The sequence below is a fragment of the Mytilus galloprovincialis genome, chromosome 8 (assembly GCF_965363235.1).
Source record: "Mytilus galloprovincialis chromosome 8, xbMytGall1.hap1.1, whole genome shotgun sequence".
Lineage (NCBI taxonomy): Eukaryota > Metazoa > Mollusca > Bivalvia > Mytilida > Mytilidae > Mytilus > Mytilus galloprovincialis.
In genome coordinates, this window is record NC_134845.1 from 28,689,436 (window position 1) to 28,705,993 (window position 16,558).

Genomic DNA, 16,558 nt, shown 5'->3' on the forward strand with positions numbered 1-16,558 from the left:
GTGTACATGTTGCTAAGTCTCGTATTTATAAATTGTGTTTTAAATATTGGTGTGTGTCTTTTTCCCACGAGTTTTCATTTCACGTAAAAGACAGTTGCTGTATTGCGCTATAGATTAGTTTGACTTTGTATCGTCCAGTTCCGTTTCATTTCTCTTTGTTCCTTTTACACCATGGTGTATCAACTTAAAACAACTTGTATTTTTATTTTTGATCTATGAGTGTGACTGTCCCTCTGGTATCTTTCACCCTTTTTAAGTATATTTGATGAGTGTTTACGATGCTGTTGTTTAGTATACATTCCTTGTGTTATTTTGAATCAGAAAGAGTTATAACATTAGCCGTTGTATCCAAACTATTGTAGAAATTCGTATCCTCAGCAAAAAAAAAAAAAACATTCTGTTTTGTAAAACCTATCTAATATTTCAGAAACAAGATAAGAAATATATCATGTCCATGTTACATTAATATTTCATATAAATTTTCGATAACGACTGCTGTGTCAACGGTTACAGCTTGTTACATAACAAAAGGTATATTATAAATTAACCATGACACATTTGTAATATATTGAACTGTATCAACTTATATAATTTTATCAATACTATGCTGGTATTTGTAGCTTGTAATATAAAGGGAAACAGCATAATATGATATGTTTTTAAAGTTTGAATTTAAAAGAGCTTATAAAGTGTATTCATGTTAACTCAGTCGTGCTCAAGAACTAATATTGCATTCTTAAAATTACCGAACGTTGAAGAACACCAAATCAATTAAAACAAGGGACAAAAACAGACAAGGAACAGTTTGAGATCGAGGGGATGCGTTTTGCTCTTACATTTTATAAATGTTAGATTATGTCATTTTGTCATATCTAGTTCTTTGCCAGTAATGTCATGAAGCTTTAGACTTATTATTATAATTCATTTATCTTTTGAATATCTTTCTCCTCTCATTTATAAGGTCTGAGTTATTAACATGTTTATATTAGCTAATCCATTTCACCAGCATTGCAATCTACCCGGTTTGTACAATTTCGAGATGGGTCATTGTCATTTTCTAAATCATAGTATTAGTAAAATGACATTTACGACTAGTTTTGTTCTTGAGGAAACGATGATAGTCCATTGGAAGGGGACGATAAATGGCTGACCCCTGTCAAGAGAGAGCCATATCTCTTGAACGTAAAAGACATCCTTTTGATTTCGAAAAAGAGCAGGCTAATACCTCTACAAGGCTACACTAGCGTTAAATGACTATTATTTGATTATTGAAAAAGTAAAGGATATGTTTAAAAGCAAAATAATCCAGTCCGGAGTTGATCTATAAGCATCTGCATACATAATTGCAACAGGTGAGGTAACTGATTGACATGGTAACTGAAGACCATAATAATGAAGATTTTAAATGACTATCAACGAAATACATAATCAAAAGATATTCTTTAAACTTGTTGATAAGCAAAAACGTATCCATTTTTGTGGTATTTTTTTTTCATATTGTACTACCAACTAGTTTATTATCACTAAAAATTGAAATTAATTTATTTTCCCAACAGTTTAAATTTACAAATATTGTTTGTTTTATTTATTATTATCGATTATCGATATGTAGTATTTTTGGGTTATGTGATCTGTGTCTTTGCAGAGTCGCCTGTTCTATTGTTTTATGTAAATTGTGAACTGGAGGTGAGCTTTGATTACTGCAAAACTGGTTTTACCACCCACAAACGATACCATGAGACTAATGCGTGTGTGTACAAATGTGTCTTATATGAATAAGGCCATTTGGAACAAGCATAATTAACCATTATGACATCTTTTATTTACCACAGAAAAGCACAAAAATGAGTATCTACTAATAAGAACACGACAATATTGATCTACGGCATCAAGATAACAAAACTGACAAGACAAAAGACTATACAACACATGTTTCTTTAATAACGGAATTCAATTAAAAACATAATTGATACAAGAAAAAGCTTACCTTGTACAAGTGAAAAACATAGTATGTAGGAAGGGGATGTTATGAAGGAAAGCATATTCTAAGATATAATGACGATGTAACATATCTGTACACATAACCTGTATGCAATAGACTCTTTTTTAACACGAGCAATGTTACTATAAAATGATGGACTTGACATATTATATAGATATATGACACCACATCGATTAAATAAATACCATGCTAACGTTTTTCATGTTTTTAGTAATTGTTGTAGTATGGTAAAAGATGTTATATACACATTCTAAATACACCCTTTCCCTATTAAACCACAATTACATGCAAAGAGAATTATTAAATGAATACAACATAACTGCCAAACAGTTTTAATATGTTGATGACTGTTATGAATTAAAGGAAATTGGGATCAGTGATATGGATCATTCAATTATTTTGGTAACATTAACATTACACTCGTATTTAACACTGTAATAGTCATTGCCTGGTATCTTTAACCTAGTCTGTCTCTGGAGATATTTGGAATGTGATATCATAATTGTACAGAACTTGGCTACCACTCGTTAGTCATTATATTAAGAGTTAAAAGTAGGCCACATGAAAAGGATAAAAAGATAGACTAGATAATTATGATAGTTTGTACACGTAATGCACGTTATCTTTATTATCTTGCAGAAAAGGTATGTTAAGTAGATAAATAGTATATAAAAATTACTTAACAATTCCGACATAACCTCACGAGCATAATTACATTATCCCATCATGAGACAAATTATATGGTATATGTACTTCATTATAAACGTGACCTGTTTCTTTTAAACTGTTGAAGATGCAGGAAGGTTTCATACATAACTAATTACATTAAACGTTATATATAGCTACCAAAATATCACATTAGAGGATCTGCTTACCCTTCATGAGCACCTGAGATCACGCCTAGTTTTTGGTGGGGTTCGTGTAGTTTATTGTTTAGTTTTCTAAGTTGTGTCATGTGTACTATTGTTTGTCTGTTCGTCTTTTTCATTTTTAACCATGGCGTTGTCAGTTTATTTTCAATTTATGAGTTTGACTGTCCCTCTGGTATCTTTTGTCCCTCTTTCAGAGTTTAAAAACCATGGTGTGTTATTTTGACATGATTATAAGTGATTCTCTCCGCCAATTGCACTTCATTTATGATTCTGTCTGAAAAAGCGAATTGTTTTATCTAATCAAACTCTTCGACTGGTCATCAATTTTAACCAACTGAACCACAGTCAATTCATCAAAGTGAAACGTGATAATAAAAAAAAATATTTATACAAACGAATATCATTTGAATTCATTTCATGGATATTATGATACTTGCGCCTAAACCTTTAACGGATGTATGTACTGTAAATGGAGAATTCATAACCACAAATATTGTTTGGAAACTAACTAACATCACACTGTAACTTCTGTGGTTCCTCCTCAGAATTTAAGTGAAATTTCTGACCAGTTGAACTGATTGATTTGATGGAATAAATTGTAATTTGGTCAGCATTTTGAATAAGATCGCCTACAGTATATTTCCATTCGGAATTTCTAAAATCATCGCTTAATATAAGACATGCCTTGGTCTGAAACTCTTGGTTGGTGCCTGTGGTCTTGTTTTAACTAAATCATTTTCTTTCAAAATGTGTGTAATGCGTGTATACCATTAGTTTGTATTTGACCATTGGATGGTACGCGAAGCAAACAATGTTTTCACCTCATTTTTTGTTTGTCGAAGTTATTGTTAAATAAAATGTGTACTAGTTGTTAATGTCATAATACTTAATCATAGAACGCTAACTTCAATGGTCTTGAGTAAATTGAGTGAAATCTTCATGTAGCAACCTGAAACTGTATTTATTTCTTCACTATTTTTTTTCACAAACACAATTGAATTTTAATTTTTGAAACGATACAGCCGGAATTCATTCCTAAAAAATGTTAGGAATCTGCACTTAAACATTAAGTGTTTGAATGTCTCATATGAATCGTGTTGAAATGAATTAAAAAACACATAAAAGATGATCGCCGGCCCTAATTTTTGGAGTAGAAATTTCGTAGAACAAGAAATCAAATTAGCGTGGCCTTAGTTTTTCTACGCTGTGTCTTGTGCACTTTAATTTGTCTTATGTCTGTTTATATTTTTAGCCATGGTGTTGCAGTTTATTTTCGATCTATGAAATCGACTGTCCATCTGGCATCTTTCGTTACTCTTTTGCAAAGATCAAAGACATTACAAATCAATCGGTAGTTTGGCTGATGCCATTCAGTCCATTAGACACCAACTAAAAAGTAAAATCACAAAATACTACACTCCGAGGAAAATTTTAATCGAAAAGTCCCCATCAAATGGCAAAATCAAATGACAAAACACATCAAACGAACGGACAACAACTGTCATATTCCTGACTTGGTACAGACATTTTCAAATGTAAACAATGGTGAATTGAATCTGGTTTTATAGCGCTAAACCTCTTACTTCTACTATAGTCGCATCAAATTTCCTAACATTAATATGGTCATAATTACAAACAACCAGTATTTGTTTACACAATATGTTTGACGAAAAAATGCGGATTTGTTTACTTTGAATTTTGATTTCACAGTCCTCTTTTGCATAGTAATTCATTTTAACTTTTCGAGTTTGTTTTGATTCGACCGGTACTGATGAGGATTTTTGTAGATTAAACGCGCGACTGTCGTACACAAGTTAAATTCTGTTTTCTATGATGAGAGTTTATACACCTTTAGAAATTTGAATTCAATCAGTATTCCATTCAAGTTGTAAACTTTAACTCTTATGAGATATTAAATTACACTGTAATTGATCTATACATCATGTTGTTATTACCTATTGAATATGTTGTTTGATATAATAGTGTAGGGTTCTGAGTTAGGAAATGAAATAACAATGTTACAATTACATATGAACACTTAATCATATGCAAACAAATATATTATGATACTTGTCTTGAATATCACATAATATTTGAATGTATCTGTATCTTCTTTATTTCAGGAATTATTCATGACCAATGTTCAACATGGATAGAATTTGACATATCCTATCATTACAAGTATCCGAATGATAACTCAGAGATAAGATATGAATGTTTAGAAACCCCAGAAGGCGATATGTACTTCGAAAAACTCACAAGTGGTAAGTGCTTTCTTTTATTGGAAGTTGTTGGAAGTGCAATGTTAGAACAAACGTAATTCAAGATCTCTTATTTTGATAATGTTAAAGAGTGTCATTCATCATTTCCACTCTTTGATGACTTAATAAAGTGATAGATATCAAATCCAAGATCTTCCCAGATGTTTTAAATTTTAGCTATAAAAGATTATTTATAGCTTGTACTTATAAAAGAACCGTTCGACTAACAAGAAAATATCTTTCATTGTGTTTTCTAAGATAACTTTGTTACAACGAAACATTAACAATCTCCTGTCAAATATTTCATTCAAAACATTTCCCATTCCTTTAAGTTACAACATATCCGCGTTAATGATTCAACGGTTGCGTAATATTGTTTTTCGAAACGCAACAGATAAATTTCTGTTTTGTGCATTGTTTCCAGAGCTGCATGTGCATTTAAGTGATTTTAACTGATAATTTTAAAAATCTCGTGTAATAATATGGGAATTGTAGTTTTTCTTTAAGTTTTGTGTTTTCCAACGTGATGTGCCATCAAAAAATTTAACTAAGACAATGAATATATGTGGTTCAAGAAATTCTGATCCTTTTTTTGTTCCTAAATTTATCCCCTCTTTTTGGTGGGGATCTCGTGTCCTTTTTTCCAAATGGTTTATTTGACTTTTGAATGTATACATTGTATGTACTTTTTTATTCCTATGACATAGTGTTTTTTACCAAATATTGTATAAAAGCAGAAATATTCTTTTTCAACATGTCGAAAACCACTAGCTTATAAAAAAGAAGATGTGGTATGATTGCCAATGAGACAACTATCCACAAAAGACCAAACTGACACAGACATTAACAACTATAGGTCACCGTACGGCCTTCAACAATGAACAAAGCAAAGTCAGCTATAAAAGGCCCCGATAAGACAATGTAAAACAATTAAAACGAGAAAACTAACGGTCTTATTTATGTAAAAAAATGAACGAAAAACAAATATGTAACACATAAACAAACGACAACCACTGAATTACAGGCTCCTGACTTGGGAAAGGCACATACATAAATAATGTGGCTATTATTGTCCTTTTATCAATAAGAAATGTATGCATGTAGAAAAAAAATACCGGAAAAAAACTCACGTGTTTACTGATGAGATAATACAACATATTACAATAGATAAATCTAAATTATAGTAATTTTTATTATACAAAATTGACAAGTGTCTCATTGTAAATAGATGACGAAGATGAACGATTCACATGTTTACTGCATTAGAAATAAAGAGATAGTCATATATGAAGCCCACACAATGCATTACATAATCCATGTTTTAACCGTTGAAGATGCATTAAAAGGTACTATTAAGTAATGAATATCAAGTAACTGTACAATTGTTTTCCAAACGATTTCACTTTTAAACAGGTTGATAATGAACAAAATTTGGAATCATTTTGAAAGTTTCTGCGAATAGAATGTATTCGTCTGGCTGATTGTCCAGACCTCTTTCAAATACAATATTTAGTCTATTTACCAATGTAAATGCAGAAACTGAAATTAGCAGCACCTTTTCTGTATATTTTGGCTGAATGTTGATTATATTATCAATTCACATGTATCCTTTATTCACTTTTATTTTTTTATTTTTCGTTCCTGTATAATAAATCAGAACTGTTGTTAGTATTCATTAGAGTTCTTTTGGGATATTTTGTATACAGAATCCAATTGCATTTACCAATGTTTTGTGACAAATGAACATCTGCCTACATGAATGCGTTCTTCAATGTTATTGCCTAATTCCTACTGAAATATTTCGCAAAATTTTCCAAAACAGCATTAAAAAAATCAGCAACTAATTCAAGTCTGCAAATGTAACAATTCTTAATCAATGGATAATAATTGGTAAATATCTTCCATTATGTATTAGAATAAAGATGACTGTGAAAAGTAAAAATCACAAAAAAACTCAACTCCGAGGAAATTCAAACGGAAAGTCCCTAATCAAATGCAAAATCAAACGAACGGACAACAACTGTCATATTCCTGACTTGGTACAGGCATTTTCAAATGTAAAAAATGGTGGATTGAACATGGTTTTATAGCGCTAAACCTCTTGCTTGTACGACATGCGCATCAAATTTCATTATTTTGACAACGATGTGTGAACAAAATGTCACAAATATACTTAAAATAGGGATTACAGGAATCGCTAAAAGAACTGCAAAGCACACACACATACTTCAACAGACCACATCAATGAACTACACCAGAATCCTAAGATAAAATTTGACATACAACAAAGAAAAACTACAGCTATCAACATATGGTTGTTTTTTTGTTTATCTAGAACCTATCAAATGATAAAATAAGAAGCACAAAAAAAAAGCTGCAGAATGCAAGTACCGAAGGTACCAATTAAGGTTGCAACCATTGTTACTTGGATACTGCAGATCAAAGTAAAAGTAAGAAAAAACATAAAGGTGAGGGGTGCGATTCCATAAACAGTACTATCATAAGAAGGCGTAATTCAAACGCACTTTTTGTCGGTAATATAGGTTATAAATCTAACGAGTTTACGAACTGTCCTTTAGATCTTTCGTTTTGGCTTAATTTATTTATTGCTATAGGTTCAATTATAATGTTATAAAGACCAGACGTGTGTTAAAACCAACGAAATAATTCCTTTAATAGAAATATATACCAATCAATTAAAGTTCAGAATCTGTGAAGTCATCAACCAATTGAAAAAAGTGACAGGCTTAATAACTGTTTATTGATCATTCATTAATATATTGAAGTTGAGACACATGTCAATATTAATTCGGTTATATGTAGCTCCAAATTTATCACTTATGAGGCAATGCTAACTAAGGTCTATGTAGAAGAAAAACTATGCTTCAGGAACAGAGACGAATCAATAGAACCATAAACATCCACTGTTTCTCTTTTTGCAGTTAAAAACAAAGAAACGGGTTATCATATTACATATTTAATCATCAAAACAAACTATAATATTGATTAGAAAATTTACCGAATTTCTCTGGAGAGCATCATTTGTACAATAAAGCCATCAATGTTAGTACTGCAGTAGTGTAATAAAATATCACTAACAATCCTGAAGTTATAGTATCATCTAATATTTGTATGACATTTTTACTGACGATATGCAACGATGCAACGAAGTTAACGGAAGAAGAGTTAGAGAAGAGACACAAAAATATTTTGATTTCAATAAAATTGTCCAATCTTATGAAATCATTCATTTGAAAAAAAACCAAAGTTAAATTGAATTGGACTAGGTTCTCTGACATGGTGAGCATTTTCTGCTCTGCTTACATCACCAATCATAACATTAAAAAGTCTAATGAAGACGGAAGTGTCTGAGCCAGGAACTTGACAGTACCGGTAATAATGTTTGATTGGCAATGAAAGAATATTACATCACCATTTATAATAGACTTACAATATCTCTCCTAAGTTCAGACACTGAAGCGCAACCAATTTTTGTGCAACCAAAGCAATTGTTAGGTGATAATTTCAGTCGTATTTAGCTTATAAAATCTTGATTATTTGTGTTTCGTTAGTAGAATACCTAAGAGATCTATAGATAAATTTTAAGTTCGTTAATGAATGTTGCAGTACATTGGCAAAAAAAACATTTAGTCCAAAATAGCAATTTTGATCTGAATATCGTCTGTAAAGTCTGTAAAATAAATTATTTAGACATCCTACCAATGTTCAGCCTGAACCACTGCGGTAAATTCGGTACTGTCTAGACAATTTACTTGCGGTCTATTCAATACTATTTAGAGGTGTCCAGACTCTTCACTAGAATGTTGATGGTAAATGACTACAACTAAAAAATCTGAACATAGATTGATCTTATTTGACAGCACATGTATTGTCTGAACAGTACTACATTAACCGCATTGGATATATTTGAAAATCAACGGAAAGACTGAAGAACTGTTCAGAAAGGTTTAGTATGTTGTCCTGAGTACCTTATCTTTCAAAGTTCACAATTCATATGTGTATGAAAGTGAAAGGAATACCTGTTTATATCCCTGTTCAAAAAGTCATATCATAATGTTCTTTTTATCTTTTCGGTGATGAAGAAACATCTCTATTATTCTCTTCCCAACTAAACCTCGGTTGAGAGCTTGACATTTGGTACTGACACAATATCTCTTACTATGGCCCCTTTATGTCTGTTGACCTTTCGAACCATTTGGTTGTTGTTTCATACCTTACATCCAGTTATCATTTCTTGTAATGAAATCATAGAAAACATGGTATGTGTTTTAATAGATCACAAAGGTAAATCATCAAAAATACATTTGTACCTTAGAAAAAAGCTATTATAATTACAAATCAATTTTACGTTTCAGCATATGTATAAGTGGGTACCGGAAGATGGTCCAATATAACAAGTCGACAACGCCTCTGGGTGCGATAATTTTTTGTTGCATTGGCGACCTGTTGGTGACCTTCTGCTGTTGTCTGCTCTATGGTCGGGTTGTTGTCTTTTTGACACATTCCCCATTTCCATTCTCAATTTTAGTTTTATATGCTACGACATTTTATGTCCATATAATTATACATTTGTTTTTTTGTGTTGATCCAACCTGCAATTATATATGTTTAGCCTGTATAAGTCGAATTTATTCAGTCAGTTCTTACACTATCGATGATTTGATTGTGGCTCTCTCATAGTAGTTTGATAAACTTATCTTCCAATTGAACAGTTTTTGTTCTATAGTATAAACTACAATTAGAACAGATTTGTCTTGGCCTGTACACTAACAAAGTTAAAGAAACAGCCATGAATTTGTCATATAATATTTTATGCAAAAAATATAAAATCTAACAAACATCATAAACATAAAAAGTCATTTATTATTTTTCTACTATATTATCGTGATTAATATCCATTGAAATCATGTACACTCATAAATACTCATTACTTACCAATATTGATTGCGAGATGGAGTTGGGAAATTGTAATTTTTCACGCTGTTGCTTGAAATTTTCTACTCTCTGTTTACCTGAAAAAGGTCTCTCTACGTCAGTATATTTATAAATTTTACTTCGCTTTCGAAATTAATGAATAAAAGTTTACATTTTAAATCGTTTAAATACATTTAAAAAAAAACTTTTATGCTAATATGTTAGATGAAAAACAACAATAATGCAAACATTGTACAGAGGCAAACATATATGAATAAATAAAAGCAACAGTAGCATACCGCTATCCAAAAGTCATTATCGCTTGAGAGAAGACAAATTCCGGTTACTAACCAAACCCGATGGAAAAGCGTCAACTTTTCCACACATACACCACAAAAAAGGATCAGATCATAGGAGAGTATGAGAATAAGATCAATCTATGTTCATAAACATATATGTATGGTCCAAAAAAATCGTATGGCCGAGAACAAAAACAATTAACAACCCTTATTGAAAAGATCATAACAACATTTCGAAAGTCTTTCTTTTTAACTATAAATTACAAATAATTTGAACGATAAAATCTAATCACATTTTTTGTACTAGTTTGGCTTTATAAATAGTTTGATATGAGCGTCACTGATGAGTCTTGTGTAGACGAAACCCGCGTCTGGCGTACTAAATTATAATCCTGGTACCTTTGATAACTATTTACACCACTGGGTCGATGCCACTGCTGGTGGACGTTTCGTCCCCGAAGGTATCACCAGCCAAGTAGTCAACATTTCGGTGTTGACATGAGTATCAATAATGCGGTCATTTTTTTATAAATTTCCTGTTTACAAAACTTTGAATTTTTCGAAAAACTAAAGATTATCTTTTCCCAGGCATAGATTACCTTAGCCGTATTGGCACAACTTTTTGGAATTTTGGAACCTCAATGCTCTTCAGCTTTGTACTAGTTTGGATTTATAAATATTTTGATATGAGCGTCACTGATGAGTCTTCTGTAGACGAAACGCGCGTCTGGCGTACTAACTTATAATCCTGGTACCTTTGATAACTATTTAGCCCTACCTTTATAATGTCTCATTTCTATTTTCAGCTTTTAATAAGATAAACCACACTGGAATATCAGCATTGATTGGACCATTTAACGAAGCCTTTGCACATGGTTGTGAGAGTGTCAGAATACCATTTCTTGTTACCTCAATGGTTCCTTATCACTGGACTGAATCGTCCTTCCTTATACGTATAGTTCCAGGAATAGATGTGTACGGATTAGCTATAAACGATATGTTAAATTATTTGAAATGGAAAAAGCTTGGACTTGTTTATGATCATCCACAAGGTGAGTTTATAAAAACATGTCATCAATTCTTTATTTCCGCGGAATGCTAGCTAACATATTGAATGAAGCATACATATATAGCAAAACGATGAAGAATTGTTTTCACCCTTTAACTCGAAACTCCCTTCAGCATAGGTTATCCTGCATGTGTTTTGGTATCCCTTTTAGGTCTTATATTCAATCTATTAGTTTCCAAAGTGTTATTTCAGATTTGTTACCGCAGTGTTTTGGTTCTAAGTGTTCCTAATAAATGGTAACCTTTTCGGTTGCTAAAGCGGAAGCAGCTATTGGCACAAAAGTCTAAAACAAGTTCCAAGGTCACCGTCATGACTCAAGGGACTACTGATAAAACGTCCGTTTTTCTATGAATATTTAACCATAATAGGTTATAAACTCAAAAAGTGCAGTACGTTTAGATAATTAAATTAAATGCATTTACAACTATAAGAACTATCAAAATTTATTGCTTGATTTAGTTCTTTGTATTTGCATGCATATTGTATAGCCAAAAGATATGACTGAACGATTCTTTTCCAAAAATATCATATTTGAAGTTAAATTTAATTTTTTTTTCAGTGCCACATATATTTTCTGGATTAGTGGATAAAGAAACTGCTGACATTAAGACATATAATGTACTCAATAATGCCTCTAGTAATAATGTGAAAAGGATTTTAAAAGAGCTTCGTGATAAATATTTCGGAAATTTTATATTAATGTGTTCATCTAAGAATGCTGCTGTTGTTCTTACTCAGGTAAGTGAACACACACTTTAATGTTTACATTTTTAAATAGAACAGGTGGAAATAAGATATGTCAGTGAAACATAATATTTGGTATTGTATAAAATATTACGAAAAACCTCACAAATTAAAACCAACAACACTGTACATGATAGAGCAATAAATGAAGAAATACAATTCTGACATAAGGTTATCATAACTTCAGTAAACTAAGTTATTGTAACCATATATTATAATATTCAAAATATATAAATATTTGAATTCTAAATACTATCTCAATTTATAACCAAGTGATGCAATGCAACTTGTAATTCACTAAAAATATCGGACAAGGTGGCTTTGCCATAACATTTAAGTTATATGCATTTAGTTATTAACAGGAATATATAGGTCCTGTGAAATTCAACGGACAGGTATAAGCTTCGTTTTAAACTTCATGATACCATTAACCAGTATAATGTTGAAAAAAAAACAACGTGTTGTACATTGATAACGTTTCTATACTCGTTAATTAATTTGAATGTTCGTTTTCAATGGTCCTTTTTAAAAAGGGTTTTAGTTTATTACAATCTTGTCTTGTTTTTTTATGTCAGAATAAGGATAAAAGCAGCACTACCAGTATCAAGGATGTATTCCCATATTTAGATAGGTTTATTGTGAGTTGAAATAGTAAGGAAAATAGCTCTTTCATCCTAACCATTTAATTGTTTTGCAGGCTTTATACCTGAATATGTTATCCCGTCCAAATGCCTGGTTAGTGGTTAATTTGGTAAGTACCTTTATCCATTCTCCTGGTTATTGGCTTATTTGATGAGAAGCTTTTATATTTAAAGCACTGTTAGTGGTTTATTGTGTTAAATGCAGTACCTTTCTTTATTGGTCTGGTTCTGATTAATTTGGTTCATATCTTTATCCATTGACCTAGTAAGGTACAAATTCGGTAAGCAACTTTATTCATAGCCCTGGTTAATGGTTAATGTGGAAAGTAATAGTCCTGGCTAGCAGTTAACTTGGTAAACGTAGTAAAGGAATACGTCTGGAAAGGGCCGATTTTGGCCTCAAATTTCAGGTTCATCTGACGAAAGATTTTGGACAACTTTTAAACTCTTAATGTCTATTTCAGTTGATTCAATTAGTTTATGTGAAAGATTTTAACTGATTTACTGATCAAAAACGCTCCGATTAAAGCTTAAATATGAAAAATCTATCAAATTAGCAAAAAAATATCACTTTTCAGATGTTTTTGTCAAAAATGAAAGTGACCGCATCTGTGTTCATCCTCAACCTTTACATATGTTATGTATTATCATCAAATACAACTTATATTTCAATTTTAAGAATGAACACACCTGAATTCACTTTCATTTAAGACGGAGATCGTCTAAAATTTAACTAAAATGCTAAAATCATGAGTTAATGATGCTAGTACCCGATATATGTGCATTTTATTGTCAAAAACTGCCCATATCTATGTAGCAGACGCATTTTACTTTCCAATAAATGACTAATAGTTTACATTTTAACAATTTTGTAAAACTTCTATATTTTGGGGCCAAAAAAGGGTCTTACTGGACCTCCTCCTTTATACATAGGAACTTGTCCCTGGGATCAGACATATAGCCTTCATCGTCTAACTTATTGCATAGAAGGGTTTAAAGAAATGCAAACAGTTTCTATAAGCTGCTGACATGGTTCGTATCTCTTTATCTATTGCTCCTGACTGATTTTGATCATCAGAAATAGTTCATTAACAGAAAGGTTAATGATTATTAGAGAAAATACAAACACTAAAAGAATTAGTTGTTATGAAACGATTTTTATGTGGCTTATATAGCAAAGTCCACACTATGGTATCATTAATCAGAGTTCAGCGCGTTTTGAATCACGTTGTTTGCATCACGTATATTGTCTTAATATAGATTTATTAATTCAAACTACCTTTATATCTTGCGAATACTTATACGTACTTTAGTATTTGAAGGTTTGCATTTGCATTTTTATTCTTACTTCAATGTACAATAACTCATTAGAATAACCAATCATGTGTTTACCCTTGAATGGTCGATTACCAAGTTTAAATCATTTAATATCCTTTATGTCAAGCATTAGTTGGACCAAAATATTTAATCGTCATGTAAAAAAATGAAATACGCAATAAGTGAATCTCTGCCAGGGAACCAAATTTTCAAATTGAAGAGTCACAATTGCAAATATTGAAAACGCCTTAAAATCAATCTATCTTCAGAAAAAGATAATTAATTGACATTTGATATGTAGGCAGGGATCGCGTATTTTATGATATTGACCTGTGGACTCAGCAGCAAATCATTAACAAAATAGGTCATAGTAAATGGACTATATTATATTGTTTTCGATTATATATCGCTTTCTATTGAACATCAGATGATTTAGGTTTGCATGCTGTTTGATAGAGGAAATATTAATCGGTCAATAATGAATCTGTTTCCAGCATGAGAGAGACAAATAACTCAGTATGGAATAAAATATTTTTTATGGACCTAACAGTCCAATTCGTCAAATAATTGATATAAATAAATTTGTGATTAATGTTTCAAAAAAATCGAAAAGTGTAAACACAGCTTTTTGAATGGCATTTGCTGGCATTTTTATATACCCAAGTGATTTAGCTTTATACTGATTAATTTTGTTTTTGTTTGAATTGATGCACATTCTGTGGGATAATTAATTATATTTACTTAGTAAAAAGAGACTTAAGTACCTGATAGTGGATTGCGTGCTCTAACATATAAATTGTCGTTAACCGAGAGCAACAAAAAAATCGATGAGTAAAATTGCTACTTCCGAGAGTTCTAAACACTTTAACTGCTACTTAACTGCCTAGTCATAATAATTCTTAAGATGATGGAGTGTTTATTACTTTATTAATAATGGCTTTAATATCTTATGTTTTGTTTTGCTTGAAGGCATTTCACATACTCGAATAGGAAACTATGAACCAAAAACCTTTTCCTAACTTGAAAAATAGATCTAAAATTACAAAAGTGGTTGGGCATTAATCCCTCGTGTTAATATCTACTTATTTCTTGTACTATCTTAATGAAATCATGATCTACCTGCTCATAATTGCCAATAATTAATTGCTATATTTTCATCGTTTGAAGTATAATCATTTAATGTTGTCAATGTTTATTGACCCCCTCCTTTGAATTTACCTAAGAGTTTGGTGTGTTTACTTTACTTTTTTGAAATCGAATGGTCATTTCTTTGTTTTTCCATTCTTTTATATTTCAGTAATTAAGATTTTATTGTACCAAAACAAGTTTATACTAAACATGAAAGAATAAAAAATAGCTTTAAACGACATGTCTTTTTGTGGAATTAAGACAATCCCTGGTAATATTCTTTATATTTAATAATTAGACATGTGCAATAAGTGAATTGAAGGATTGATATTTGAAATTATGAATAAATACAATGAATTTGTACGAAGAAAAAAAAGAGAAACAAATATTCATTACTCTTACAGTCAACTGCTAAGAAAAAATCCTGTAATACGAAGGTGAGCCCAGATAATATTATTCCGAAAATGTCGGTGTTTTAGAAGAATTCTGTATACTGTTCTTACAAATTTAAAACGTTCATTGTATAGAAAGTAAACGATTGCCAAAGAAAATATCACAACATTTTATCATACAAAAGTGTACACAAAAGATTAACAAAGAAGACAGCCATTGAAATATATAGTCTGAAGTCAGGCAGTATCCTAAATGAGTTGGGTCTAGAGTGATTCAAAATAAAATAAAATTCACATGCTGAGTAACTTGCACAGAAAAAATTACCCTGTATAACAATTACTAGCAATCATTACATATAAATGCCAACTGACCCCAAATGATTGCTGTAATACATAGAATGTGCAGTGTATGTCAGCTAATTAGAAGACTTATCAAGGACCATAGAGACTAAAGTTTACACGATTAATCTATACGGACATGTTACCTATTTTTGTTATATTTATTCTGGGACTTTGTTAATACCTTAAATGACTTTAAAATTCTGGTAATCTGGGGATTAATCGCATTATATTGTTATCTTCTAATGTATCAGTGTTAATATCTTCAATTTTGACCTTAAATCTACATTTTACCGATAATAGGTATGTTATCGAAGAAACTTAAATAATCATATTAAACGTTTAATCCGATATGCTTATTGGAACCTTTAGTGATTTGCCATTGCTTTTGATCTGTACTAAATTAAGCGTGTATCATGTACAAATGATATAAATGCGAAGCAGGATCTGCGCTCCCTTACGGAACATCTGAGATCACCTTTAGTTTGTGGTGGGGTTCGTGTTGCCTAGTTTTTAGTTTTCTATGTTGTGTCTTTTGTGAGCACCACTGATGAGTCTT

At 31.2% G+C, this 16,558-nt stretch overlaps 1 protein-coding gene across 4 annotated transcripts in view; it reads left to right on the forward strand.

Annotated features, from left to right (window-relative positions):
* LOC143085490 (glutamate receptor ionotropic, kainate 2-like) overlaps positions 1-16,558 on the forward strand; it is a 73,012-nt gene that overhangs the window by 26,019 nt on the left and 30,435 nt on the right. For 3 of the 4 annotated variants that reach the window (XM_076261865.1, XM_076261866.1, XM_076261867.1), the window contains exons 2-5: positions 4,998-5,138; positions 11,176-11,421; positions 11,998-12,176; positions 12,880-12,933. In XM_076261865.1, coding sequence (XP_076117980.1) covers positions 4,998-5,138; positions 11,176-11,421; positions 11,998-12,176; positions 12,880-12,933 — 620 coding nt within the window. The remainder of the gene's footprint in view (positions 1-4,997; positions 5,139-11,175; positions 11,422-11,997; positions 12,177-12,879; positions 12,934-16,558) is intronic. The other variant, XM_076261868.1, reaches the window with a different exon arrangement.